The 25013-nt window shown below is 59.2% G+C and overlaps 3 protein-coding genes across 7 annotated transcripts; 1 reads left to right on the plus strand and 2 right to left on the minus strand.

Moving 5' to 3' along the window:
- Window positions 1-500: 500 nt before the first annotated feature.
- Window positions 501-7763, minus strand: LOC110477975 (tumor necrosis factor ligand superfamily member 10). Its single transcript, XM_021544247.3, has 5 exons — window positions 7431-7763; window positions 5096-5242; window positions 4799-4835; window positions 4165-4272; window positions 501-3606 (listed from the first exon to the last, which is right to left on the minus strand). The coding sequence occupies exons 1-5, from the start codon at window positions 7704-7706 to the stop codon at window positions 3173-3175; spliced, it is 1002 nt and encodes a 333-aa protein (XP_021399922.2). The 5' UTR covers window positions 7707-7763; the 3' UTR covers window positions 501-3172.
- Window positions 7764-11656: 3893 nt separating this feature from the next.
- LOC146763295 (HEPACAM family member 2-like) lies at window positions 11657-15630 on the plus strand. The gene is made up of 6 exons (XM_085570821.1): window positions 11657-11912; window positions 12915-13244; window positions 13334-13603; window positions 13744-13803; window positions 14163-14211; window positions 14606-15630. Exons 1-6 carry the CDS (start codon window positions 11840-11842, stop codon window positions 14628-14630), a joined length of 807 nt encoding a protein of 268 aa, XP_085426947.1. The 5' UTR covers window positions 11657-11839; the 3' UTR covers window positions 14631-15630.
- A 949-nt stretch (window positions 15631-16579) lies between these two features.
- LOC110477976 (uncharacterized) lies at window positions 16580-24955 on the minus strand. 5 transcript variants are annotated; one of them, XM_085570784.1, is made up of 10 exons: window positions 23027-24955; window positions 21118-21447; window positions 19629-19898; window positions 19065-19181; window positions 18762-18863; window positions 18197-18319; window positions 17912-18004; window positions 17560-17652; window positions 17271-17343; window positions 16580-16754 (listed from the first exon to the last, which is right to left on the minus strand). In XM_085570784.1, exons 1-10 carry the CDS (start codon window positions 23460-23462, stop codon window positions 16706-16708), a joined length of 1686 nt encoding a protein of 561 aa, XP_085426910.1. In that variant the 5' UTR covers window positions 23463-24955; the 3' UTR covers window positions 16580-16705. The 5 variants fall into 5 exon arrangements, with proteins under 5 accessions (XP_085426910.1, XP_085426909.1, XP_085426908.1 ...); XM_085570783.1 differs by having other exon boundaries at window positions 17560-17655; XM_085570782.1 differs by having other exon boundaries at window positions 18762-19181.
- Between the last annotated feature and the right edge of the window lie 58 nt (window positions 24956-25013).

Genomic DNA, 25013 nt, shown 5'->3' on the forward strand with positions numbered 1-25013 from the left:
GGGAATCACAGAATTCTGGAATGGTTTGGGTTGGAAGGGTCATGAAGCTTGTCTGGCTATACCTCTGCCATGGCAGGGACACCTCCCACTGTCCCAGGCTGCTCCCAGCCCCATCCAGCCTGGCCTTGGGCACTGCCAGGGATCCAGGGGCAGCCCCAGCTGCTCTGGGCACCCTGTGCCAGGGCCTCACCTCTCTCGCAGGGAATTTCTCCCCACTATCCCTTCTTACCCTGTCCTCCTTCAGCTTGAGGTGTTAGGGAAGAGCCAGGAGGCTCCGGAGTGGTCACTGCAGGGACACTGTAGGGATGTGCTGCCTGGGGAGCTGGAGCCCTCAGTTTTGGGGGACAGGGTCACAAAGGGATAATGGACTTGTTTATTCTTGTGGCTCTCCCCAGCCTGAGGGAGGTGCTGGCAGAGGGGGCTGTGTGAGGGGCTGCAGGGTTGGTTTAGGGACCATTGACTTTGCTTTCTAGCAGAGGTTACAGTGAACTTGTCAGCAATGCACAAGTTAAAATAGTGAGTTGTTATTTCTAATAAACAGTTTTAACAATAATAGAAAAGCTCTATGAGAAATCTTCAATACTTTGCTCCATTTGCACAGCAGATTTTGTTTCCTTAGTCAAAGAGAAGTGGTGTGTCCTCATCCAAGTCTTTCCATACTTTGTTCTTTCTTTCCTGGAGCACGTCCTGGGACAGGTACTGTTGGCACAGGTGCCTCAGGCAGTTTTTGTGGAGGCTGGGTTTTCATGCTGCTGGGTTCTCCTGCTGGTGGCCAATCCATGTGTCCAGGTGGGAGCCCAGCCCTGGCCAGGCTGGGGGTGTCCAGCCCTTCTTCTGGAAGCACCGGGACAGGGAGAACGATGGAGGAGGCAGAGGGGCTGCTGAGGCTCTCGGGGTAACCTGTGCCAGTTCCTGACAGTCAGGAATTCCAGCTGGGCTCTCTCCAGACAGGGTGAGGCTGCTCTTTACCCTGATGCTGCTGGAGTTCTCCCATCCACCCACCCATGAGCCTTCTCCTTTCCAGGAAAGCAGGGTGGGCCACTGCCCGCTGGCGCCGAGCCCGGCTCTCCCCACTCGCTGCTTTCCCTGCTTCCTCCATGGCAAACACAGCCCCTGCCGGCTCCCTTGGGCTGTGTCCACGTTAAACTCCCTTTCAAAGGAAATCTGGGAACCACCTGCTGCGTTTCTTGTAAACCCAGGTCCCTGCTTCAGCCCTGCTCTCCCATGGCTGCTGCCAGAGGTGGGATCAGCTCCGAGCTCCTGGGGGTGTTTGAGACCTGAGGACCTCAAGAGCCCTGTTGTGGGTCACCGAGGTGGTTGGGACAGCAGGAGTGGGGATGAGAGGTGGAGGAAAAGGGATGGGTTTAGAATGGAGGGGTTTGGAGTGTTTTTTTTGCTTTGGCCAAGAGCCCAGCGTGCTCCAGGACCAAGTGCTGCAGAGCCAAGGGTCAGCTCAGCTCCCTCCATCCCTCCAAGGGGACTGGGAAAATGGGGCCCTGCAGCCCTGCCATGGGGGGATCAGCCCTGTCACCCCTTTGGAGGCTGCAGGAGGCTGCTCTTGGTGCCCTCTGGCTTTGGATGAGATTCTGGATGAGCTGGGGAATCTTCCCTTGCACTGGGGCCGGTCCAGGTGCTTGTGTGCAGGTGCCAGGGTGGCACCGTGCCCTGTGGGGATTGTACCAACCCCCCTGGATTGGGAGCCTGCAGGGGATGGGGGCTGGAGAGTGGGAATGCCCAGCAGCTGGGCTGGGGGGGATGTGGGAACTGCCTGGCTCAGCCCCCAGCCCTGGCTGGATGTGGAGGGCTGGAGTCAGGCCTGGGAAGCTGCAGGAGGGATGGCAGGAGCTGCCCAGGAACAGCCCATCGGTGACCCTGGCTGTGTCCTGGGCTGGGCTCAGCAATCCCAAACTCAGAGAGAGGAGCTGGGAACCCCTGGGAGCTGATGGGTGCAGGGGAGGAGATGGGGTGGGCTCAGATCTCATGGGGTCTCTGCAGGAGCTGAGCCCAGCTGGAATGAAGGCTCTGTGTTGAGAAGCAGGAACACATCCCCTTGGGACTGCAGTGGGGGCTGGCAGGTGCTGAGCCCCCAGAGGTGCTGTGGGTGCAGGATGAGCAGGAGACTTTGCTGTGCTCTGTCTGGAGCTCTGGCAGTGCCCCAGCCCTGCTCCACCTGGCTCCAGGCCCACCCTGGGTGCAAAGGGGCCAGACCTGTACTGGAGTACAAGGCTTTATTCCATCCTCCCTGGGAGCCCCATGCCCGTGGCAGCCCATGCTGCCACTGTGTGAATCCCCCCAGGCTTAGTAGGATACAGAGAGTACAGGGGGAGTTGGAAAAGGGGGCTGAGCCAGCTGGGCCCTGCTCTGCCCTGCCTGAACCCACCTTTGGCCTCTGGAGTGGCTCCATCACATCACCCAAGGGCTGGTTTGGTCCCTCCAAGGTCTTGCTGTGACCATGGAGCCCATCCAGAGCTGGAATCCTGCAGGGGTTGCCAGGGCTGGAGGTGTGAGGAAGTGGGGACTGTGCTGTCCATGAGGGCTGGGAGGGACAAAATCCACATGGGAAGGGGTGCTGGGTCAGCAGCCACGCTGAGCTCCTGGTCCTGTGCAGCCTGGCTCGGTCACCACGTGCCCCAGTGCCACGTGCCGGGTGTGGTGCCAGGACTGGTGGCTGCTGTGGTGTCACGGTCCTGCCCTTTGCCCTCCTTGCAACCACTGGTGCTGTTGCCCCAGGCTTTCATCTCCCAAACTGAAACTCCTTCATTCCCTTCCAGCGGCGGACACTGCACCCATCCCCACAAGGTGTGCCCCAGGATGCTTCCAGCCCCCGGTCCTGGCACCCACAGCCCTGCCCAAGGTGGGGTCAGACTCACGGGTGTCACCCTGCCACGGGGACACTTTGTCTTGCAGTGGCAGATGTGGCCCTGGTGCCTTTCCTGCTGCGGGGAGCCGTTGTGAGGTGCTGTGCCACCAGGGCTAGGATGTCCCTCCTTGTGCATGTCCCCTGTGGGCCCTCCGAGACCCTTCCTGGTTCACAGCTGCCTCCCCCGGGGAGCAGCTGCCCTGCGCCCTTCTTGGCTCATCCCTCACCACGAAGGACAGCGCAGCCATGAGAGCCCTGCGCCACCCCGGGGTGTTGCCGCTGTCCCAGGGCCGGGTGGGAGCGGAGGGGCTGTCACAGGTCGAGCCGGAAGGCCCCGAAGTAACTGGCTGCTGCATCGTTGGAGTCGATGGCCAAGGAGGAGACAGAGACGAAGAGCTCATCCCCGGCCTTGAGCTCGAAGAGTCCGCCCTGGTAGAGCGCGTGGAGCCCGTAGTCAGCCTCGGGCGCCCAGCACTTGGTGCCCACGCCCTTGAGCAGCAGCACGGGCGGGCTGTGGGCCGGCTGCCACTGGATGCACTGCACGAGCTGAGGGCCCGAGTCGCGGCCCGCGCCGCGGTAGCGGAAGTAGATCTGCGAGTACACGTAGTACTTGCCCGGCTGCTCCACGCGCAGCCGCCCGGCGCGGTACGTCATGTTCTGCACGTGCGAGAGGAGGCTGCTGTGCCCCCAGTGCGTGATGGCGTGGCGGCACGACTGGGACAGGTTCCCGGAGCGCTGGGAGCGTCCTGAGGGAAGGGACAGTCACTGAGGGGAGCGACCTGACAGACCTGACAGCGTCACACAGAGGGGAGGGGGTGGCTCTGACTGCTTCCCAGTCATCACAGAATCACAGAATCATGAGGTTGGAAGAGACCTCTAAGATCAGCAAGTCCAACCTATGCCCTAACACCACAACCAGACTATAGCACCAAGTGCCAAGTCCAGTCTTTTTATTAAACATATCCAGAGATGGTGATTCCACCATCTCCCTAGCAAGACAATTCCAGTATTTTATTATTCTTTCAGTGAAAAATTTTTTCCTAAACCTTCCCTGACATAGCTTGAGACTGTGTCCTCTTGTTCTGCCAGCTGCTGCCCGGTGGAAGAGACTGACCCTCACCTGTCTGCAACCTCCCTTCAGGAAGCTGTAGGTTCCAGCTCAGAGGGTGGAGCTTGGTGGTCTTGGACTGAACAGGAGACACCTCTCCCCATCAGCTGCCCCCATCCTGGTCCCCTGCCCTTTGATCTCTCCCATGTTCCCATCTTGGAGACCCAGCAGTGCCCAGAGGGGTTCCCCAACTCACCATCCTGAGCCAGGCTCTGTGGGCGGAGGGTGAGATGTGCTGAGGGTTTCCCAGTTATTCTGGGAGGACGTTGCCCCTCTGAGGTGTTGAAGTAGCTCCGCCAGGCCTCTGCAGGAAAGGAACAGATGCTGTTAGAACAGTGTGGGCACACCCGGCCCCATGCCAGGGCAGGGAATGCCCCACTGACCCACCAGAGCAAAAGATTATTGAGGGATGGAAATGTCTCGTCAATCATCAACCACATCTATGTGTGCCACGGCCCTGCTTCCCCAGCCTCTGGACAAACGGACGTGGCTGTCCCCCAGCCCGTTCCCAGAACGTGTGCCTGTCACGGCAAGTGACAATCCTGGCTCTCCCCTCTCCTGCCCCAGCTTACAGCACCGGAGTTTGCCCCAGGAGTGACTGCCCCAGCCATCCCCTGCTGGCCTCCCTGGATCCCAGCTCCCTGGATCCCAGCTCCTGTTGATCCCAGCTCCCTGGATCCCAGCTCCTGGGGATCACAGCTCTCTGGATCCCAGCTCCCTGGATCACAGCTCCCATGGATCTCAGCTCCTGTGGATCCCAGCTCCCATGGGTCACAGCTCTCATGGATCACAGTTCCCATGGATCAGGCTCGGGCCCAGGAGGGACTCACCCTTCACCACACTCCTGCGGATGATGTTCTCAGTCACCTGTGCCACAGAGAAGAGAAAGTTCCCTGGTTAAAGGTGACACGGGGGCTCCCCATGCCTGAGCTCCTACTCCAAGCCTCCATCACCTTCCCTGTCATGCTGTCTCTGGGCCTCACCACCTCCTCGCTGTGAAGGGCTTGAGTCCCACCTTGAACCATCCTGGCTATTCCCCCCTCCCGCTGCTGTGGTGAGGCAGATAGAGAAACTGAGGCATGGGGACAACCAAGATCTCTCCCATCCTCCCCTGGTCCCAGGCTCACCGAGTCCACATAGTCTTTGATGGTGCTGGCCAGCTTGAGGCAGCCTTGGCTGCTGCTCAGCTTCTCCAGGCTGGAACCCTCGAGCTGCTGGTTGAGCGCCTGCAGACACCGCAGCTCCTCTGCGCTGCCCGGAGCCTGGGATTTCAGCTGGGATGGGAACAGAGAGTGATGGCAAACTGGGACAGAGTGAGGGAGCAGCCCCAGGGGATCCTGCTGGGGTGTGAGCAGGGGCAGCTGCCTTCAGCCCGGCTCCTCCAGCACCCGGGCACTCAGAGAACAACCAGGATACTGGGATCAGTTCAGCCTCTAGATCCACAGGCCTGCCAGGATCCGCAGGATCCATAGGACCACTACGATCCTGTGAGGTCATATTGAAAGGACTGGGTTCATCTCTGCCCTCCTGGTCCCCCGGCCGGCCCTGTCCCTGGCCATTCCCCGCGGGAGGGCTCGCAGGCTGATCCTGCACACACCTGCCCGCCAGGTGGGAGTGCCGGGCGCTGCCCAGGCAGGGGATCCATCCCCCGGGATGGGGCTGTTCCCTTGGGATGCCCGCGGCGGGTGCGTGTCCGGGCAGCGCCGCCCGCGCAGCTCCGCCGGGCCGCCTGCGGCGTGCGCCCGCCCGCGGAACCGGGGCCAGCCCGGCACGGGAAGCGGCTGGACAGGCTCCAGAGAAAGGCACGGAGAGGTTCCGAGGGAGGGAGCCGCTCTGCCCCGGAGCCAGGCCGGGAGAGCCGGGGGTGTTCACCTGGAGAAGGCTCCAGGGAGAGCTCAGAGCCCCTTCCAGGGCCTAAAGGGGCTGCAGGAGACTGACTCCCTACTCCCAGCACACATGCAGTCACCGGCCGCTGAAATGAGTCCAAATTGATCCACTACAGTGGTTTCCTCCTCCCTCCGCCTCTTCCCCGCGGCTGTCCCTCCATTCCCCTCCTCTCCCCGCCTTTCATGTAAATCCCTCACAGCGGGACCTCATGTGACCCAGGGATGGAGACAAAGCCCGAAGGAGGGCTGGAGCCCACTCCGGAGGATCCTCCGCTGGATCCAGACAGGCTGTTTATTCCGTGGCAGGGCTTTTCCTTCTTCCCCGTCTCTGGTGTGTTTTATGGAATGTCTGGCACTACAGGACCCTTTTTTTCTTTTCCTTTTTTTTTCTTTTTCTTTTTTTTTTTTGGCGCACCCTCAGGGATGAGGGTGGCTTGCATGGAGCTGCTGCCAGTCCCGAATTTCCCTCTACCCATGGATCTCCTGAAATCTCCTGACCGGCGTTTCCCTCCCGCTGCTGAGGGGTTGTTGTGGATCGGAATCAGCAGAGGAGGGGAGGGGCTGGCGAGGCTGTTGAAAGGATCGGAGCCATCACGTCTAAGTTTGGGAGTGGTTTTGCCCGCCTGACCCCGTGGGAGGTGGGAATGGCGGGATCCCAGCACAGTTGGTGGGGCTGCACTGGAATAAGCAAAGAGCTGCTGGAATGGGGTTCCCAGCGTCTCACAAAGGGGGTGAGGAGGATTTGGGGGTCCTGGAGTGTGAAGGAGATGGGAATGGAGGAGGGAGAGATGAAGCCAGAACCAGGGTTCAGTGGGGCCTGGAGCCCAGGGAAGTCCCCCTGCACCCCCATCTGGGGCTGGAGACTCCGGTGGGATCCCAGGGCAGAGCCCCCCTCTCCCAGTTCAAACATCAGCTCCAGGCGGGGCCCAGGACAAAGGCGCCGTGTCTCCACATCTGGATCGGCGACAGTGTCCACCTCTCCGCCCACGCCTGCACAGCTGGATCTGCAGCTCCGGGCGGAGCTCGGGCAATTCCCACCCCCACCCCACATCTGGAACGGCGGCTCCCTGGGGAGCTGGGGCAGTGTCCACCCCCCAATCCACATCTGGACCCGCGGCTCTCTGGGGAGCTGGGGCAGTGTCCACCCCCCAATCCACATCTGGACTGGCGGCTCCCTGGGGAGCTGGGGCAGTGTCCACCCCCCAATCCACATCTGGACCGGCGGCTCTCTGGGGGGCTGGGGCAGTGTCCACCCCCCAATCCACATCTGGACCCGCGGCTCCCTGGGGGGCTGGGGCAGTGTCCACCCCCCAATCCACATCTGGACCGGCGGCTCTCTGGGGGGCTGGGGCAGTGTCCACCCCCCAATCCACATCTGGACCCGCGGCTCCCTGGGGAGCTGGGGCAGTGTCCACCCCCCAATCCACATCTGGACCCGCGGCTCCCTGGGGCAGTGACCATCCCGCAGCCCGCACCGGTCGCTGCCGTGCGAGGGGAGGGAGCGGGCAGAGCCCTCCCGCAGCCGCCGGGACTCCCGGGGCCGCAGCCCCGCCGCCGGTCCCGGGACAAAGCTCACCTTAGAGATGGCCATGGTGAAGTAGACGAAGAGGCCGGTGGTGGAGGCGATCTGCAGCGCCAGGATAGCCATGACGGCCACGCTGCCCCACAGCGGTCCGCAGCGCCGCCGCCGCTGCCCCCGCGCCGCACCGGGGCCGCCGCCCGGACCGGCACCGGGACCGGGACAGTCACCGGGAGCGGGCCCGGCAGCGGGACCCTCGGCCAGCATCGGGGTGTCGGAGCCGCCGCTGTCGGAGCGCAGGTACTGCCCGGCGCTGGGCGGGTGCGGGGCCATGGCCCGGCCCGGTCCCGGTGCCGCGGTCCCGGTGCCGCTGCCCCGGGCCCGAGCGCGGCGGGACGGACGGGCGGGGCGGGCCGGGGGCGGGGTTGGGGAGGTGGCCTGTGGCCCAAGGGGCGGCGTCTCTCGTGGCCACCGGGGGGACACCGGGTGCGATGGTGGCCCCGGGGTTGCTACTCGGGGGGCAGCGGGGCCGCGGGGACGGAGCGTGTCCCCAGGGAGCCCCAGAGTGTCGCTTCAGGGGTACACAGCGACAGGACACAGGGAATGGCTTCACTCTGCCGGAGGGCAGGGTTAGATGGGATGTTTGGAACATATTTGGGAACATATTCTCTGCTGGCAGGGTGGGCAGGCCCTGGCACAGGGTGCCCAGGGAAGCTGTGGCTGCCCCTGGATCCCTGGAAGCGCCCAAGGCCAGGTTGGATACTGGGGCTTGGAGCAGCCTGGGACAGTGAAAGGTGGTCCATGGCAGGGGGTGGCACTGGGTGACATTTAAGGTCCCTTCCCACCCAAGCCATTCCATGGTTTATGAATATGCTTCACGCCACCATCACAGGACAGTGTGGGAACTGCTAGGGTGACCCCAGTGTCCCTGGGCTGAGAAGAGAGAGTCTCAGGGCTGGAGGGACACGACCTGAGCTGGGTTTAGATGATGGACCTCATGTCAGCTCTGGCCACCAGCAAAGGCTCAGAGAGGTGCATGTTTACAGCACAGGGGGAAAGAGCTGCTGAGCATCTCCTGGAGGCCTTGTTGGGAGGGCTGTGCCCCCCCTGCCCTCCTAGACTGGGCACAGGGCTGCCCATCCCTGCTGAGCCCCAGGCTCTGTCCTGCTGCTGGCTCACATTCCCATGTGAGTGCTCCAAGTGTGGAGCAGGTTGGAAAGCAGAAAGGTGGGACAAGCTGCTGTTCCCTGGTGCTGCTGTGGCACTCAGGTGAGTCTGTGGCTCCTGGTGCTGTTACCTGTGAAATGAAAGTGAGACCTGAGAAAGCACAGAGGCACTGGTTTCCCCACAGAGCCGCTCCCTCCTGTCTCCTGGGCCCTGGGGAGGGTGGGTGGCTTCAGCCCAGACTCCAGCCAGCTCAGCAGCCCCCAGACCATCATGGAGGTGGCTGCCCTATGGGCCATCCCCTCCCCACCGACCCTGCAGAGTCCCCAGAAGCCCCATGAAGCCAGGGCTCCTCTGAGCCCCTGGGGTTCAGAGCAGGGGATCTCCCATCCAAAGCATCTGCCAGGCCCAGGACTGATTTCCCTGCCTCTCTGCCAGCTCAGTGTCTACCCAGTGCCAGAGCCCCATCAATATCCTGGTATGAGATGTTTCCCCAGGCCAGATGTCTTCCTTGGAGTCTGGGATCTGGCAGGGAGGTGATTAATTATGTCTAGAAAATCCTGTGATAACTCAACTCTCCCGGTTGTTCTCAGGAAAAGGGCTCAGGACCTGCCGAGCCAGGTGAGGGGGGAAGAGCTGCAAAGGGCACATCTGGGGAACAGCTGCCAGCCTGGTCTAGTGGAAGGTGTCCCTGTCCATGGCAGGGGGTGGAATAGGATGGGTTTCAGATCCCTTCCAAGCCAAACCATTCCACAATTCTATTATTTGCTATTTGGGGCATAAATGTTGGTGCTGAAGGAACCTGGGACCATAGCTCTCTGTGCTGCTCCCTGGGATGGGACAGGGGCATGGCTGAGCTCTGCTGAGGAGCAGAGGGAAAGCAGGAGCAATCAGAACTCCAGAGCCTGGGGCTGCCCTCTTGGAGAGAGAAGGTTTGTCTGTGAGTCAGGGCAGGACCAGAACTGGAGCTGTGCAGAGAAAATTGGGTGAGAGCCAGGGTGAAAAGCATGCCTCAGTCCTGGCTGAGGAGTTGTTTTTCACTTCTAATGTTTCCTGGTCTGTGTACTGGGAGAGCTGGGTCAGGCAGAGCCTGGAAATCTGTTTCCTCAGTGCCCCGTGATGCAGAGCGAGTGCAGGGGAGCAGGAGAGGGGCTTGCTAAGGTTTCCCAGTGCTCTCTGTGAGGCTGGGATGGGGGAAACTCGGCAGGAGATGCCGACACGGACATGGAGCTGTGTCTGGGATTTCACAGCCTGTCCCTTGGATTTGCTTAACTTTGCTTCAGGCAGGGTGGTGGAACGTGCAATTTTAATTGTTTTCCACGTTTCCTGGGATGGCCCAGGCAGACCCCCTGAGCTGGGTCAGTGCAGGAGGTGCCAGGGCTGGCTCTCAGCTCCCCGCGCTGCTCCTTTCAGCCCAGCCCGGCGCTGGCTCCGGCAGCTGATGACTCGGAGGAGCAGGGCTGCCCGCACGGTCCTCCCTGAGGAAACAGCAACCCCTGCGACGTGAAATCATCGCGTGCGGCTCAGGAGCTGCCGTAACCTCCCTGGAATGTGCCCTCAGATTATCTTTCGATTGGAATCTATCAGTTCCTGTGCTGAGGTGTTTTTTGGGAAAAGCCTCTTCCTCATCACACCATATTTCCAGTGGGAGGGTCAGGCATCCAACCTCCTCCCTCCAACCCTGAGAGCACCCCAGCCCTTCCCTGGCTATCTCCTGCCCGTGGGCTGGGGCCAGCGTTTGTTTGTCCCTGTTAGCACAGAGTAGGTGGACACATTCCCTGCCCGGTGGCATCGGAGCTGCTCCAGAGCTGCTCCAGCCTCACACGTGCCAGACGGAGGATGGAGGGATGGGTGGTCACCCAGGTGGGACAGGACATTGGCTTGGACAGGCACAAGCTGGTCCTCACAGCCCTTCCTGGCCTATGGCTGGTGGAGGTTGGGAGCCAAGGTGTAGGGAGAGAGGGAAAAGAGGAGCACAAAGGCTCTGTGGGGACCCAGGGGTGCTCCCTGCGCTGCTGGCGGGAGTTTGGCAGGGAAAGGATGGGTGGAGGAGCCCCATAAATCCCAGGAGGGATGAGGAGCAGGAGCCTCTGGAACATCCCAAGGCAGGACAGCAGCTCCCGAGACATCCACATCCCGGGCAGGAGCGTCCCGGCTCCGGCGATGGATGACAGGCAATGACAGATAATGACAGGCAATGACAGGACAATGAGAGACGGTGAGAGGGAAGTTCTGCTGCAGCTCCTTCCCTGAGCTGGGCTCGCCGGTCCCAGCGGCTCCTGGCACAGCTGATCTCCTCGCTCCCTCTAGTGGGATTGGGATGGCTGCGTGGGCTCCACCCTGGCCACACCTGTGTCCCTGTTCGTCCTCCTCTCCTCCTGGAGAGCCTCCCCATGGGATTTCTGTTTTGCTGCCACAAAGATCCCAACAGTTCCCAAACTGCCCAGACTCCTGGGGAAGGAAAACACCATTGTTCCGATCCCGCCTGGAGCATTCCGAGGTGAATCTCCTGCAAGAGCAGCATCTCAGCCATCTCCCGTCCTTCCCACAGCCCTGCCAGGAGCTGAAAGAGCTGCTCCAGGAAATGGCTAACCCCCAGGTTTTGTGGCTGAGCTGGATCCTGAGCAGAGGGAACAGGGTGAGGCCATTCCCCCAGTGTCCCCGAGCTGGGATTTGGGGGTTTTACACCGTGACAGGTAGAGGACGGACAGGACGGACGGGGGGAGGGAGTGCCTTGGGGGGCTGTGTGTGCTGGGTTTGGAAGTCCTGGAAAGGGGAGAGGGGTTGAGGGGAAGGAGGAAGAGAGGAGGAGGAAAAGAAAAGGGAGAGAGGGAGGAGAGGAGAGGAGAGGAGAGGAGAGGAGAGGAGAGGAGAGGAGAGGAGAGGAGAGGAGAGGAGAGGAGAGGAGAGGAGAGGAGAGGAGAGGAGAGGAGAGGAGAGGAGAGGAGAGGAGAGGAGAGGAGAGGAGAGGAGAGGAGAGGAGAGGAGAGGAGAGGAGAGGAGAGGAGAGGGGAGGGGAGGGGAGGGGAGGGGAGAGGAGAGGAGAGGAGAGGAGAGGAGAGGAGAGGAGAGGAGAGGAGAGGAGAGGAGAGGAAAATAGAAGAAGAGGAGGAGGAGTGGAAGAGAGGAGGAGAGGAGGCGAGGAGGGCAATAAAGAAAGGGAGGGTTAGGAGGGAAGGGGAGGGGAGCAGAGGGGACGGGAGGAGGGCAGCGGCAGCAGGAGAGGCGGGCAGCCCCGCGCGGTCCCGCCCAGAGGAGCTGCCCGAGGCTGGCGGCGGAGCTGTCGCCCGGCGGCCCCGCAGATGTTCCCCGTCCCCCTCCTGCTCCCCCTCCTCCTCGCCCCCGGCAGCGCCGCGGCCGCCCCGGGGGTCACAGGCGAGTGTCAGCCCCGGGGCCGGGGGGTCCCGGCCCGGGTGCCCGAGGTCCGAGCCGGGCCGCGGGGGAGGCGGGCGGCACCTCCCGGGCGCCCTCACGGAGCCGCTCCCGGCGTTGGGGAGCCGCTCCTGGCGCCTGATCCCACACGGAGCGACGGCGGCTCCGGGGCTCGGGCACGCCTTAATCCCGGGGCAAAGCTTTCAGGGGAAGGTCGGGCAGGGACTTGCGGCTTTTCCCGGCTCTCAGCGCGGGTTCCCGGCGGGGGGCTGTGCCCGGGGGTGCCGCAGCTCCGTCCGTGCCCCCCAGAGCAGGAGGGAGCATTTCCATGGCGCTGCTGAGGGGTTTGGGGTGTGGGGGGTGAGCAGCTCCGCAGGGCCCGCCGAGCTGTGGGCAGGGGGCATCGGGTGGGCCCTGAGGTGAGAGCCCAGCTGCAGGGCTGGCCCGGCACGGCACGGCACAGGAGCGAGCCGCAGCTGCTGCAGGGAGCCCGGAGGAGAACACGGAGCCCCTCTGGGCCGGGCTGGGCGAGCTGGGGGCGTTCAGAGAAGAGAAGGATCCAGGGAGAGCGCAGAGCTCCTGCCAGGGCCTGAAGGAGCTCCAGGAGAGCCTGGGACAAGGGATGGAGGGGCTGGACAAGGGGAAATGCCTTCCCACTGCCGGAGGGATGTTAGATGGGATATTGGGGGAAGATCTTTGCTGTGTGGGAGGTGAGGCCCTGGCAGAGGTTTCCCAGAGGAGCTGTGGCTGCCCCATCCCTGGCAGTGTTCTAACCCCAAGCCAGGTTAGACATTACGGCTTGGAGCAGCCTGGGATAGTGGAAGGTGTCCCTGCCCATGGAACTGAGCGATCCTTCGGGTTCCTTCCAACCCAAACCCTTCCATGATTCATGATTCTATAAATAATTCCCTCCGCAGCCGAGGCAGGAAGGGCTCCTGCAGCACCTCCCAGGTGGATGAAGTGGGATCCCTGCAGCTCTGGGGTGACTCCTGCTTTCTCTTCCAGCCCGCACGCTCGCTCCCTGCTACTCGGCCGACCTGCGCCCGGCCGCGGGCAGCCTGGTGTCGGCCGTGGGCTGCACCGTGCTGCTGACGGCCCCGGCGCTGCGGGGCAGCAGGGCCGTGGCCTGGGAGTACCGAGCGGGCTCGGAGGACGGTGTCATCCTCAGCTATGGTTTCCATCACCCCCCAAACGTGTCCCAGCTCTACGAGAAACGCGTGACGTTCAACGAGTCCAACCTGTCGCTGCAGGTGGTGCTGCAGCGCGGGGACAGCCGCCTCTACCGCCTCAGGGCCCTGGAGGAGGCCACCACCTGGTTCCATCTGCACGTTGTGGGTGAGTGGTGCCACGGCCAGCTCTCCTCCGTGGCTTGGAGCTGGGATCGCCACGGGTTTGACTGCTGACGCTGCCTCTGCCTCTCCCAGAGCCGCTGTCCCAGCCAAAAATTGTGGGCAACTCCTGGGTGAAGGCAGGAAGCAACACCAAACTGGTTTGCAACGTGCTGCAAGGGAAGGCAGATGCCTACTGGTGGATGAAAAATGGGGTGCTGCTCACGGAAAGTGAGCGCATCAAGTTTGTGGAGAACACCACGCTCTGCATCCTGCGGACGTCCATCAGCGACAGTGGCTACTACACCTGCGTGGTGAGCAACGCCGTGAGCCAGAATGAGACCTCCTTCCTGCTCAAGGTTCACCGTGAGTGCATTCCTTCCCCTGCCCAGGAGAAAAATGGGGGGACCACCGAAGAAAGGGATTCTCTCTCCTGGAAGTCTGTGGGTGGGTTAAATTCAGGTTGTATTTGCTCTGGTGCAGAGGCTCTGTTCTCCCCTTTGCAGACTATACCAGTGTGGTGCTGCCTGTGATGCTGACCTGCGTCGTCATCGGCTCGCTCGCAGGTGGGTGCTGAGGTGGCTCTTTGCCCTGTTTCTGGCTGGTGGGTGCCATGGCAAGTGCTGTGGCCACCAGAGATGGGTGAGAGGGTTCCACATGGCACATCCCTGCCAGGACCTGGCTCCCCACCCTGGCATCCCGTGGGCAGGGGTTGGGTTTTGTCACAGCTGCTGTTTCCAGCAGGGTGTCCCCAGTCCAAGAAGGTCATGCTGGTCTCTGTGGATGATGGGGCTCTGACAGCCTGGGCTAGTGGAAGGTGTTCCTGCCAATGGCAGGGGTTGGAACTAGATGGGCTTTGAAGGTCCCTCCAACCCAAATGGTTCTGAGATTCTGGGATTTTCTGATGCTGCTGCTTTGTCCCCAGGTATCTTCGTCTGGTACCAGAGAAGGGAGAACTCATGTGACAACTGTTGGTAAGATGCCTCCAGCCCCCTCTTGGGGTAGCCCCCTTGTTCCAGCCAAAGTTTTCTCTCTACAAGCCCAAATTTATCCTTGGCTGGATCCAAGTGAGCTGGAGAAGTAGGAGAGCTCAGGGTGCTATTCCAGCCTCTGGTAAGAGGCTGCTCTCCCACCCTGGAGGCTCCTGCTGTCCCCTCTATTTAATCCCCACTCTGGAAATATTTCTAATTCTTCCACCCAGACCCTGACACTCCTGGTTACCTTAACTCTGAATAATGGGTGGGCTTTTGAACACTCCAGAGATTTCTGAGAAGCGGATGATTCTTGAGATTTTCTCAGAAATCACTCCCTCTCTGTGACCACAAACACACTCAGGCTGTTGACTGGAGCCTTCTCTTCTCCTTGCAGTAGAACTGGGTCAGTCCTGCTGTAGCCCTTTCCAGGTGATGGATACTGCTGGGAGTGCCAAGTATCCCATCCCATCCCAGCCTCTCCGGGGCTTGCCTGTGAAGTGTTCAAGCTGCCAGGATCTGCAAACATTTTTTTTTAACACTGGTTTGGACTGGTTTGGTTTTATATGTTGTCCTGCTCTTCCTGTTGTGCATCTTTGGGGAGAGGGATGTACCTGCTCCCTTCCTCCATCCTCCTGGCTTCCTCCAGAGGCCTGGATGGGCTCATGGCTCTGGAAAGAGCTGCTGCTCCTGCTGGGCAAACTCACAGTCGTGAGGCTGCTGGGAGGTGCCCCAGTGCCAGCCCTGCCTCCCTGGGGCTTCCTGGTGCCCTGCTGTGTCAGGGGTTTGCCAGGGGGCTCAGGGGCTGAGGCTCTGGGCATCCTGCTCCGTGTGACCCTTGGAGGGAGGAGAAAGGCCAGGATTGTGCTGGGTGTGCAGCCTCCTGGGCTTTGCTGTGGAGGGGATGTTACTCCTTCAGCTGAGCCAGGAGGCAGAGCAGGCATCCCCAGCCTGGAGAGGAGTGGATGCTACCCCAGGTGCTGGACCTCACTGTTGGTCACCTCAGGACATTTTCACCCCCTTTTAATCTGAGGGGGAAATCCCAGGTCCAGGGCCCTCCCTGAGCCAGTCCCCAGCACCTCTGGAGCAGGCTGGGGACCTCTCAAAGGCAACCTGGAAAATTGTGGGAGGGATCTCTGCAGGATTCAGGGGCTGTTAGCAAGGGGCCATCTCAGCCTGGGGCTTTGTGGAACCATTAAAGGAAGCAGAGGAGTTTGGGTGGAATCAGTGAGATTCTAACCCTGTTGGAAGCTGCAGGGCAGGTTGTCATGTTCTCTGTTGCACTTGAGGGTGTAAAAGGTAGCCACACGTTTTGCAAGAAATACTTTTCTAAGCGTTTTGGGGAGTTGTCTGTGACTGTTTTTGGAGACTTTGTGTTTTGTTGATGTCTGTTGCTGCTAATAAAGAGTGTATGTTATCCCAGAGGGTATTGCTGTGATGTTTAGGGGTGGGAAATGCCCCCTTGGAGCCTGGGGTAGCAGTGGGGTAGGAATCAGCCCCTGGTGGGGCGTGGCTGCTGGCAGGGCTGGGAATGCTGGATTTGTCCTGGCGTCCAGCTCTGGGAGATGATCCCTTCCTCTTGAGGACATCCTTTGCTCCCCTTGTGGGGTTCCTGCATCCCCATCCCCTCCCTCACCTGCTCCTGTGGCAGTGACAGCCTCAGGGACTCAGCTGGGGTTAAGAACAGCCCAGCAGCTCTGCCCCGAGTCTGGGTGAGGGTATTTTTAACCTGGCCCCATTCCCTGAGTCATGGGAGCCTGGCAGCTGCCCTGGCAGTGCCTGGGTTGAGCTGCCTTCCAAGGAGCTGGGTCGGGGCTGCCCCAGGGGAGCTTTTTGGGGAGGTTTGGGGTTCTTCTGGGGGCCTTTGGGTGCAGGGCTGTGCTCAGCAGCTGTTTGTGGGTGGAAAAGGCTCCTTTGGGCTGCAGGAAACATCTCAGTGCGTTGTGACAGCCAGGACAAACAGCCACTGGCACAGGCTGAGTACGATTTTCTGAGTAAATAAATCCCAGAGTGTGTCAGACGCCCTGGGATGGACCTGAGGAAGAGCTGTTGACAGCATCCACCTCCTCCCACTATGGTTTTTGTGCCTTCATGTCCTTACTCTGCCTTTACTACTGGTAAAGCTGGAATCTATTTAAAGTTACGACAGGGTTACTCCCAGAGAAGTTATTTCATGCTAGTTTCAGGTATATCTTACACAAATAGCTCTAAATTGTTGTAAACAAACATTAAATGAACAAGTGAAAGACTCCTGCAGCTGCTGCTAAAGGGGCTTCTCTACTTCAGGCTTTGGTTTTCTGCAGAAAGAAAGGGGGAAATGTGCATTTATTTGGCCTCCCCTGGGTCTGATTTATTACTAAAAAAGGCAGAATCAGGTTAATTTAATGGACATTTATTATGAGGATCACAGAGGAACCCAAACTGAGACCCCTGAACCCCCTAAACCTGGGGGAAGGCTTGGACTGGCTTAGCCAAGTGAGAGGCACCCACATGGATCTCAGCTGGGAATGGTGTCCCTGGTGCCTGGCTGAGACATTTCAAAGGACCTGGAAGGAAGAGGAGGGAGGACATGCTGAGCATCCAAACTGTTCCATCTGAGGGTGGGAAGGCCTGGCACAGGGTGCCCAGAGAAGCTGTGGATCCCTGGAAGTGTCCAAGGCCAGGCTGGACAGGGCTTGGAGCAGCCTGGGATCATGGAAGTGTCCCTGCCCAGCGCAGGGGGTGGAACTGGATAATCATAGAATTCCCTTTCCACCTAAACCATTCTGTTAATCCATGAATCCAGGAGGAATTAAGGTTTAAAAACTTCAGGTTGAGGCCATAAGTGGGAGTTTTGAGTGGGCTCTCAAGTGCTTTGCTGGATGGGGACCCCACCAGAGCCTCCCCCTAAACCCAGCAAGAACATAGGGGCTGCAGGGCACAGCTGGGCTGGATCTTTCTTGGGGTCTGGGTCTTAACCTAAAACACAGGATAGTTTCCATATCCTGCTTCTTTTGCTTCAAGATGTACAAATTCATGTGGAAAAGAGGAATTTATGTGGAAAATAGGAACAAAGGACCTACCTGGCTTTGTCCATCCAACAGTCATCACAGTCCTTGCTCCAGCCCTGAGTCGTGTGACGTGTAAAAGACAAATCTGTCCCCAAATCAGGAGAAGGTGTGAGAGGCACCAAGGATGGGGTGCTGTATTTAGGACTTCCCAGGGGAGGGAAACAGTCAGTGGGAACTATTTAACACGGGGGCTTCACAAAAGCCAAATAAACCACTTTTAAACAATTCCTGTGGCTGCTGCTTGGTGTGGGGACACCGAGGCGTTGTGAGGGGCTGGAAGGGGAAGGAGGAGCAGACTTACAGCAGAGGCCAATGGCGAGGAGCGGGAGGGCCGACACGGCCGCTGCGCTGCACACCAGGATGGTCACGTCCATGAACTCCGTGCATCCTTCTTCTACTGCCCGAGAAAACAGCAGGGGCAGGGAAAGGAGGAAGGCAGGTTGCCACCATGAAAGCACAAACACACACAAAAAAATTAGAAAATAAAATAGGTGGAGGATGTTGAAACCGAATTTTGCTCCTGCCAAGATTTCACTTCCCCGAAACTCCTGGTTTGTTGGGCTTGTTTTTGGAGGCCTAACAGCCAAATTGAAGGGATGTGGGGATGTCATGAGCTGTGTTCTTGGGGTGGTCCCTGGAGGGTCTCTGCTCACCGTGGCGGTGGTAGATGCTCTTGATGAGGAAGGTGCTGCTCAGCACCACGGCCACCACGGCCCCCGGCGCAGCGTAGCCCATGGTGCGCTGTGCTGCAGAGGTGCACAGGAAAAAGAGATGTAGATGAGGTATGGGTGCAGGGCTGGCCTCACCCAGGCACTGGTGAGGGATCTACCAGCCTGGGTCAGCACAGGAGTTCTCATTTTAAAATGTTAGGGATGACGTTTTGGGCAGAATAACCTCCCTGTGGACCAGTTTGGTCCATCCTTGGTGGGACCGCTCACCCTTTTTGCACTTCAGGTGGCTGAAATCTGTAGGCTGGAAAATCACGGTGGTGGCAACCAGGAAGGTCACCACGGTGAGGTAGCTCAGGGTGATCTCGGGCAGTATGACAACCACAGAAGGGCCTGGAAGACAACAGGACAAGGCAGAGACCTCAATGTTCCATTGCCCACCCCCTTCAACACCTGGGAACTCTGCATTACATGCCTTCCCCACCCTCCTCTGACTTCCAGCCTTTCCTTGCAGCCTCTCCATTCTCTGATCATTTTACTGTGCTGCTGGGACTCATCCTGGGAAAGGGCTCTGGGAAAAGGGGAATAACTGTATTAATTGTCCAGGGGGGTGTGTAATGCACATGGTGGTCCAGCTCCTCCAGACCTGCAGAGCACACATGGAGATCACATATGGACACCACACATGGATCATGTATTTCTCTGGATGGGTCTGTCCCCCACATTCTGTGGTGTGACTCCCCTGTCCCTCACTGCCTTCCTCTCTGGGCCCCACTGGACCCTCCCATGGGGTTTGTCCCCCCTCCCTCCAAACCTCTCCACAGCCCCCTCTGACCTTCCTCCCACATCCAGAGGATGCCAGCGGTGCCATCCAGGATGCAGGCGATGCACACCAGCCCACAGGTGTAGGAGCTGAGCCACCTCCAGAGCTCCCCCCCTAAAAACCCAGAGCAGAGCGGGGTGACCACTGTGACCCCTGGGAATCCTGTGGCAGCCATCACCCCTTCCTCAGGGTGGGACACAGTCCATCCCCACCCAGATGCTGTAGGATATCCCAGGATTTGGGGGTTCCCAGAGCAATGTTCTTTGCTCTCCCCTGCCACACAAGGGAAATGGGGTCCCGCTCCCCCCAGCTCACTTATCCTGAGCTTTTCGGACTGGCAGACGGGAATAATTAATCCCCACGCTGAGACAGCAGCGAAGACCACAGCGATCACCGCAATCCTCAGGGTGTGCTTCAAGCGATGGGAGAGACCTGGAAAAGAGCGACCCCGAGGGGCAAGAGACAGGACATCAACAGGACCAACCCCCTGGCTCTGGTGGCCGCAGGGATCCTCCATCACCAGGACAGATTCCAATTATTTGCCAGCTGGTGGCCAAATACGCTCCATGCAATGTCCAGCCTGGGGTGGGTGCTCCTCAAATCTTCCCAGCCACCCTCCTGCCCAAGTCCTGCCATAGCTTTGGACCTGCCCCAAGAGGGAATGGCCAATCTCCTGCCAAGGACTGTGCCTTGGTGGGATCAGAGGCAGGGAATTGCTGCTGCTCATCCCAAGATGGCCAGCTCCTGGCAGCAGCGTGTGGGCACTGCCTCCTGGGAAGGCCAGCCAGACCACGGGGATGGAGGCTGAGGGAGCGGATGGAACCACTGAGACGTCCCCAGGGAAGGGTGGAGGGCAGGAGGAGCAGTGGGAGGTGAGACCTTCGATGGTGACCTCCAGGGAGGTTTCTTGCCAGCTGATCCCGTTGCTGGCATTGCAGGAATAGGAGCCACAGTCTGACTTCTTGGCTGGCCTCAGGTACAGAACACTGCGGCTGCTGGACAGCTGGGGAACTCTGTCTGGGAGAAGGGGCTGCCCATCCTTCTTCCAGGTGATGGTGTCCACTCTGCCCTCTGCCACCTCACAGACAACCTGGCCGGAGGCCCGAGCCAGGAGGCTGCTGGTCCGGAGCTGAGGGCGGGACACAGGCTCTGGAAAGGGAACAGAGACCCCAGTGCTTCTCTCAGACATAGAATCACAAAATGGTTTGGGTGGGAAGAGACCTTAAAGCCATTCCACCCCCTACCATGGACGGGGACACCTTCCACCATCCCAGGCTGCTCCAAGGCCTGTCCAGCCTGGCCTTGGACACTGCCAGGGATGGGGCAGCCACAACTTCTCTGGGAATCTGTGCCAGTGAATGTGACCTGGAGCATCCCTGATGAGCCCTTGGGCTGCAATTGCCACCACAGCAGCAGCCACGGTGTGGTCACGGTGCCTTTCCCTTGGGAAGTCCATCCTGCTGCTGTGCTTTCCAGGATTGTGCTTTTTGCAGTTGAATCACTGCTTTAATGGATGTGGGTAAGTACAGAGCATTTTGAAATGCATCAGGAAATGAGAAAATAGCAGAGAAGGCAGCAGATCCCACTCAGATTGTGTGTGGTTGGATGGAGAGGTGGGAGATGAAGGGCCGTGGTGGCATTATGGCCATGGCATGATTGGTGAGATAAGCCAGAGCAAATTAAGGGAATTGCTAGCAGCAGTGCTGAGGAGGGACTTGTGGGCTGTTTCAAGTGCCTCTTGTCTCTGTGGTGGCAGCTGGTGCCTGCAGAGAGCAAACAGGACAGCCTGGCCTTGAGAGGGTGGTGACTCTCCAGAAACCTCAGCTCCATTGGCTCTGCCAGGGGTCTCCTGGCAAAGTGCTGGGGGGAGGGACCCTGCAGGTGGCAGAGTCACAGCAACCCACCAGTCCCTCTGTTATCCCTCTGGTTCCTCCACCACCCCCCCAGTTCCTCCATCCTCCCACTGGTCCCTCCATCACCCCCATCACCCCACTAGTCCCTCCATCATCCTACCAGTCACTCTGTCATCCCTTTATCCTCCCACCGGTCCCTCCATCCCTTGTGTGAGAAACAAGGGATGGAATTGCCTTTCCAGGATGGGACTTGTCCCACTGACCCAGCCAGGCCCCTGGAAGGTCTCACTGGGCAGCACTTCCAGATTTGCTCCCCCAGGACAGGTTGGGAACCTCTTTGCAAGGTCCCTCGGTGCTGTCTCCACACATGGCAGGTGCCAACAAGCTCAGGACTGGCCTGTCAGCCTTTGCTCAAATCCCTTCTGCAGCCCCTTTGCCCTGGCTCTTGCTCCATGTACAGACAGATGGTGCTTGGATCCATCACCCCACTCCTCCCTCCCACACCCACCACTCACGGAGGACTTCCAGCTGGATTTCCAGGCTCCTCCTGTCTCCTGAGCTGACAGTCACTCTGTAGGTGCCACTGTCACTTTGCTGGACATCCTCCAGCAGGAGGGATCCATTGGATGGATGGAAAACAGCTCGTCCTGCATAGGGAGCGTGGATGGCTGGGGTGTGGGTCCCCCCCTCGTGCTGCAGGATGGGGTGGGGACCGGTGCCATTGAGGAATTCCCAGCACATGGAATCGCTGTGGGTGTTATCCAGCCCGGGGAGCAGCACCGAGGATCCCACAGCCACGGCTCTGTGGACAGCTCCCAGAGCTGGAGGGAGCAGCACCAGCAGCCCTGGAGGGAGGAGAGGGGTAGGGATGGGAGCAACTGCTCTGGGGAAAGGTGTCTCTGCCCATGGCAGAGCAGCGGAATGAGCTTCTGAGGTTTTGTTGTACTGACCTAATTTCCATGGCTCATTCCCAATTCAGAGAACCCTGGAAAGGTTTGGGTTGGAAGGGAGCTCAAAGCCTGGCCCATGCCAGCTCTGCCATCCGCAGAGACACCTTCCACTAGACCAGGCTGCTCCAAACCTGTTCAGCCTGCCTTTGAACACTTCCAAGGATGTGACAGCCACAAAATTCCTGGTCTTGTTTGGGGCTGAAGGTGCCCACGTGCCCCCCACAGTGCAGGATGCAGTTACCATCCCAAAATTTCTGGGCTTGTAACAATTTGGGCTCAGGCAGGTGCTCAAGGACTTATGGAGGAGCTGCTGTGGGAAGGTCACAGCTGCCAGCCCCCCATCCCTGGCAAAGAGGATTCCAGGAGAGAGGAGAGGCAGGGGGAGGCTCCCCGGCCCCGTGGCTCCGGGGCTGGGCAGAGGCCAGGGATCCTCACAGGCTGTGTTTGCTCTCGGCCCTGTCCCAGCTCCTGCCCCGATAAGCACCTGTTCACCTGCATTCCCACTGCACCTGCCAGGAAAACTGCCCTGGAAACTCCTGCTGCTCCCACTGGGGATGGTGCTGCACAGCTGGGAGGGAAGATAAGTGTGACAATCCAGGAAAAGTCAAGTTCATCAGGTGATTTTAATTTCTAACTCTTATAACCTTGAAAGGCAGCTGTTTTCATGCCCTCCTGCTCCTCAGACAATTTAATGATTAAAAATTCTTATTCTCTGAAAAAAATTCTCTGAAAATTTTCCTTTTTCTGCTGAGAAAACACTATTTACAGAGAACAGAACAATGAGTTGAAGGAAAGAGGAAAATGCTCCATCTTCTGCAGCTGCAATGGCCAAAACTCTTCCTACAGACACTGAGAGCTCACTGACATCATCCCAAAATCAAGCTGTAGGGTAATGGGCTTCCATTTTAGATGCCCATCCTGAAAATCTTTGTGCATTTGGATCTAGCACACATTGCCCAGAGAAGCTGTGGCTGCCCCATTCCTGGAAGTGTTCAAGGCCAGGTTGGACAGGGCTCAGAGCAACCTGGGGATGGAATGGGATGAACTTAGGGTCCTTTTCAACCCAAACCCTCCTGTTATCCCATGATTTGTGTTTCAAGGCAGCCAGTGGCTATTTAAAGGAGCACAGTGAAAATACTCACGTGAGTTTAACTGAAATAAAATTTGTGGGTTTAAAATCACCAAATATTTTTTACACATCCATCTTTAACACGAACACAGATATCAACATATATACTGATATTTATGTCTGAGTACATCTATCAGCCCCACTATAAATCTGGCTGCAGCAGACTTTTAATGCCCGGAGCTGTGTGTGGCTCTTCCACCTCCTCTCTCCTTGGACAAACACGCGTTTGCCTTGTAGGTTAAACATTTTACCCACTTAAAAAGTCCGGCACAGAGCTCCCCACGCTCGGCTCCAGAGGGATTTGGAGGAGGCGAGGAGCCCAGCCCAGCCCGGGACCCCTCTTACCTGCGAGGAGCACCCAGGCAGTGCCCAGCAGCTCCGCGGGTTGGCACAGCAGCATCTGCCGAGGGAAAACAGCCCCAGATTGCCCCGATTTTAAACAAAAATAAAAAAATCTCCTCACAATTCCGCGCTCTGCTGAGAGCAGCAGGTGAGGCGGTACCGTGGCTTTGCAGCCCTGGGATGGATTCCCGGTGCCGCGGCTATTCCCAGCCTGTTTTCCTGCCCATTCCCCTCCCAGGCTCTCGCCGGGAGTGGCAGCAGCGGCAGCTCCCGCTCCTGTCCCCGTTCCCCCGGGGGAAAAGGAGCTGCCGATGGCTCCGGCTCCGCGCTCGGATCCATCGGCGGCTCCCGGGCCGCCCGGGGCTCTGTCTGCACAGGGCAGGGAATTTTTATTCCCACAGGAATAAAAATTACGGGGGATATCCCAGGTTATTTTCATGCCCCGAGGCCATTAGATCTATCCCCATCCCTTCCCCACAGCTCAACCTCTCCCAGAGCCTGCAGCAGAATTGGAACTCCCCCCCCCCAGCCCGGTTCTGGGGGGAGCAGGGGTTCAGTCTGGTTCTAAAACACCTTGAAAAAGTGAGCAGCTTTTCCCTCCACCCCGTGAGGTGTGCTGGGATCACCTACGTCCCACAGGCTTTCTGCAAAGGAAATTTCAGTTTACGGGAGGGATGCTCCTGGAATCAGGAGCCGGGGACCTAATTTGGTTACATCTGTCTCAAAATAATGGAATTCCAGACGGGTTTGGGTTGCGAGGGACCTTAAAACCCACCCCGTTCTACCCTCCAGCCATGGGAAGAGACCCCTTCTACTGGACCAGGTTGCTCCAAGCCCCAAATGAGGAGGGAAGCTAAAAATGGAAATACTTGTCAGCTGTGCTGGAAGCAGCTTCCCCCTGTTTTATTCGAGTCCTGTGAAGGTCCAGAGGCTCTCGGTGGCACCAGAGGGAACCAAGGGCGATGCACTGAAAGCTGCACCTGCATAATTCTGAGAGCTGGGAGTGAGCAAAGGGCTCTGGAGTGCACTGGGGGGAAATGGGAAGCTCTGGGAGATACTGGAGGGAAAATGTGGCCAGCAGGTCAGTGAGGAGGACTTGGTTTCACTGTAGGGCTGAGGACTCTGGGGAGCCCCAAACGCTGAAGGAGGGGCTGAAGTGCAGAGGCAAGAGGAAAGGGAGGGGTTCCAAGGGAGGAATTGGGGTCCCTGTGGGACAAGCCAGCAAACAGGGACGGGGCAGTGGAGCCAGCTGAAGGTCTGGGCGTGTGGGAGAGGGGACCCACTCGAGGTGAGGGACAGACAGCCCCAGCCAAAAAGGACACCAAACCCGGGATGTGCAGATGGGAACGGAGCATCCCGGGCCACAGCAACACCTCCAGCCTCTCTCCGGGTTCCATCAGCCGCGCTGGCCTCACCTGCCTTCAGCCCAGCCCCAGCGTCCCGCAGGTCCCCAGACCGAGCCTCCAATGCTCCCACATCACCCCGCCCTCTGCTTCACCCTCTGGTACGACGGGCACCACATCCCACCGCTCCTAAAAAACGTTCACAGCCACGGAGGCTCTGAACAGCGATTCCTGGGCTTCTCCAGGGGGATGGAGAGAGAGAGAGAGCAGCGGCACGAACTGCACCGGCACCGCCGGGAGCCCCGAGCCCGCCTGGGATGGGTTTTTGAGACACCAATTTCTGGCGTCTTGTGCCATCGTGTGGCCAGGGAAAGGTCCGAACAGCGACACGGATGAGGATGAGGGATCAGGGATGAGGGAGGGCAGTGGGGGATGCCGCGGTGGCTCAGCCCAGCCCGAGGACATTCAGCCGCGCTGTCCCCACCGCGGGAGGAGGGCCATTTCCAGCAGGGAATGCTCTGACACTGCAAGCAGAACCATTTTTCTTTCTTGGCTGTGGGAGTGGCTTTGTCCCCTTCCAAAACTGGAAGAGGAGGGATCCAGTTTCTTTTGCTGGGCTCACTCCAATGGGAGTCTCCCCACAGGTC

The sequence above is a fragment of the Lonchura striata genome, chromosome 4A (genome assembly GCF_050655825.1).
Source record: "Lonchura striata isolate lonStrDom1 chromosome 4A, ASM5065582v1, whole genome shotgun sequence".
NCBI lineage: Eukaryota > Metazoa > Chordata > Aves > Passeriformes > Estrildidae > Lonchura > Lonchura striata.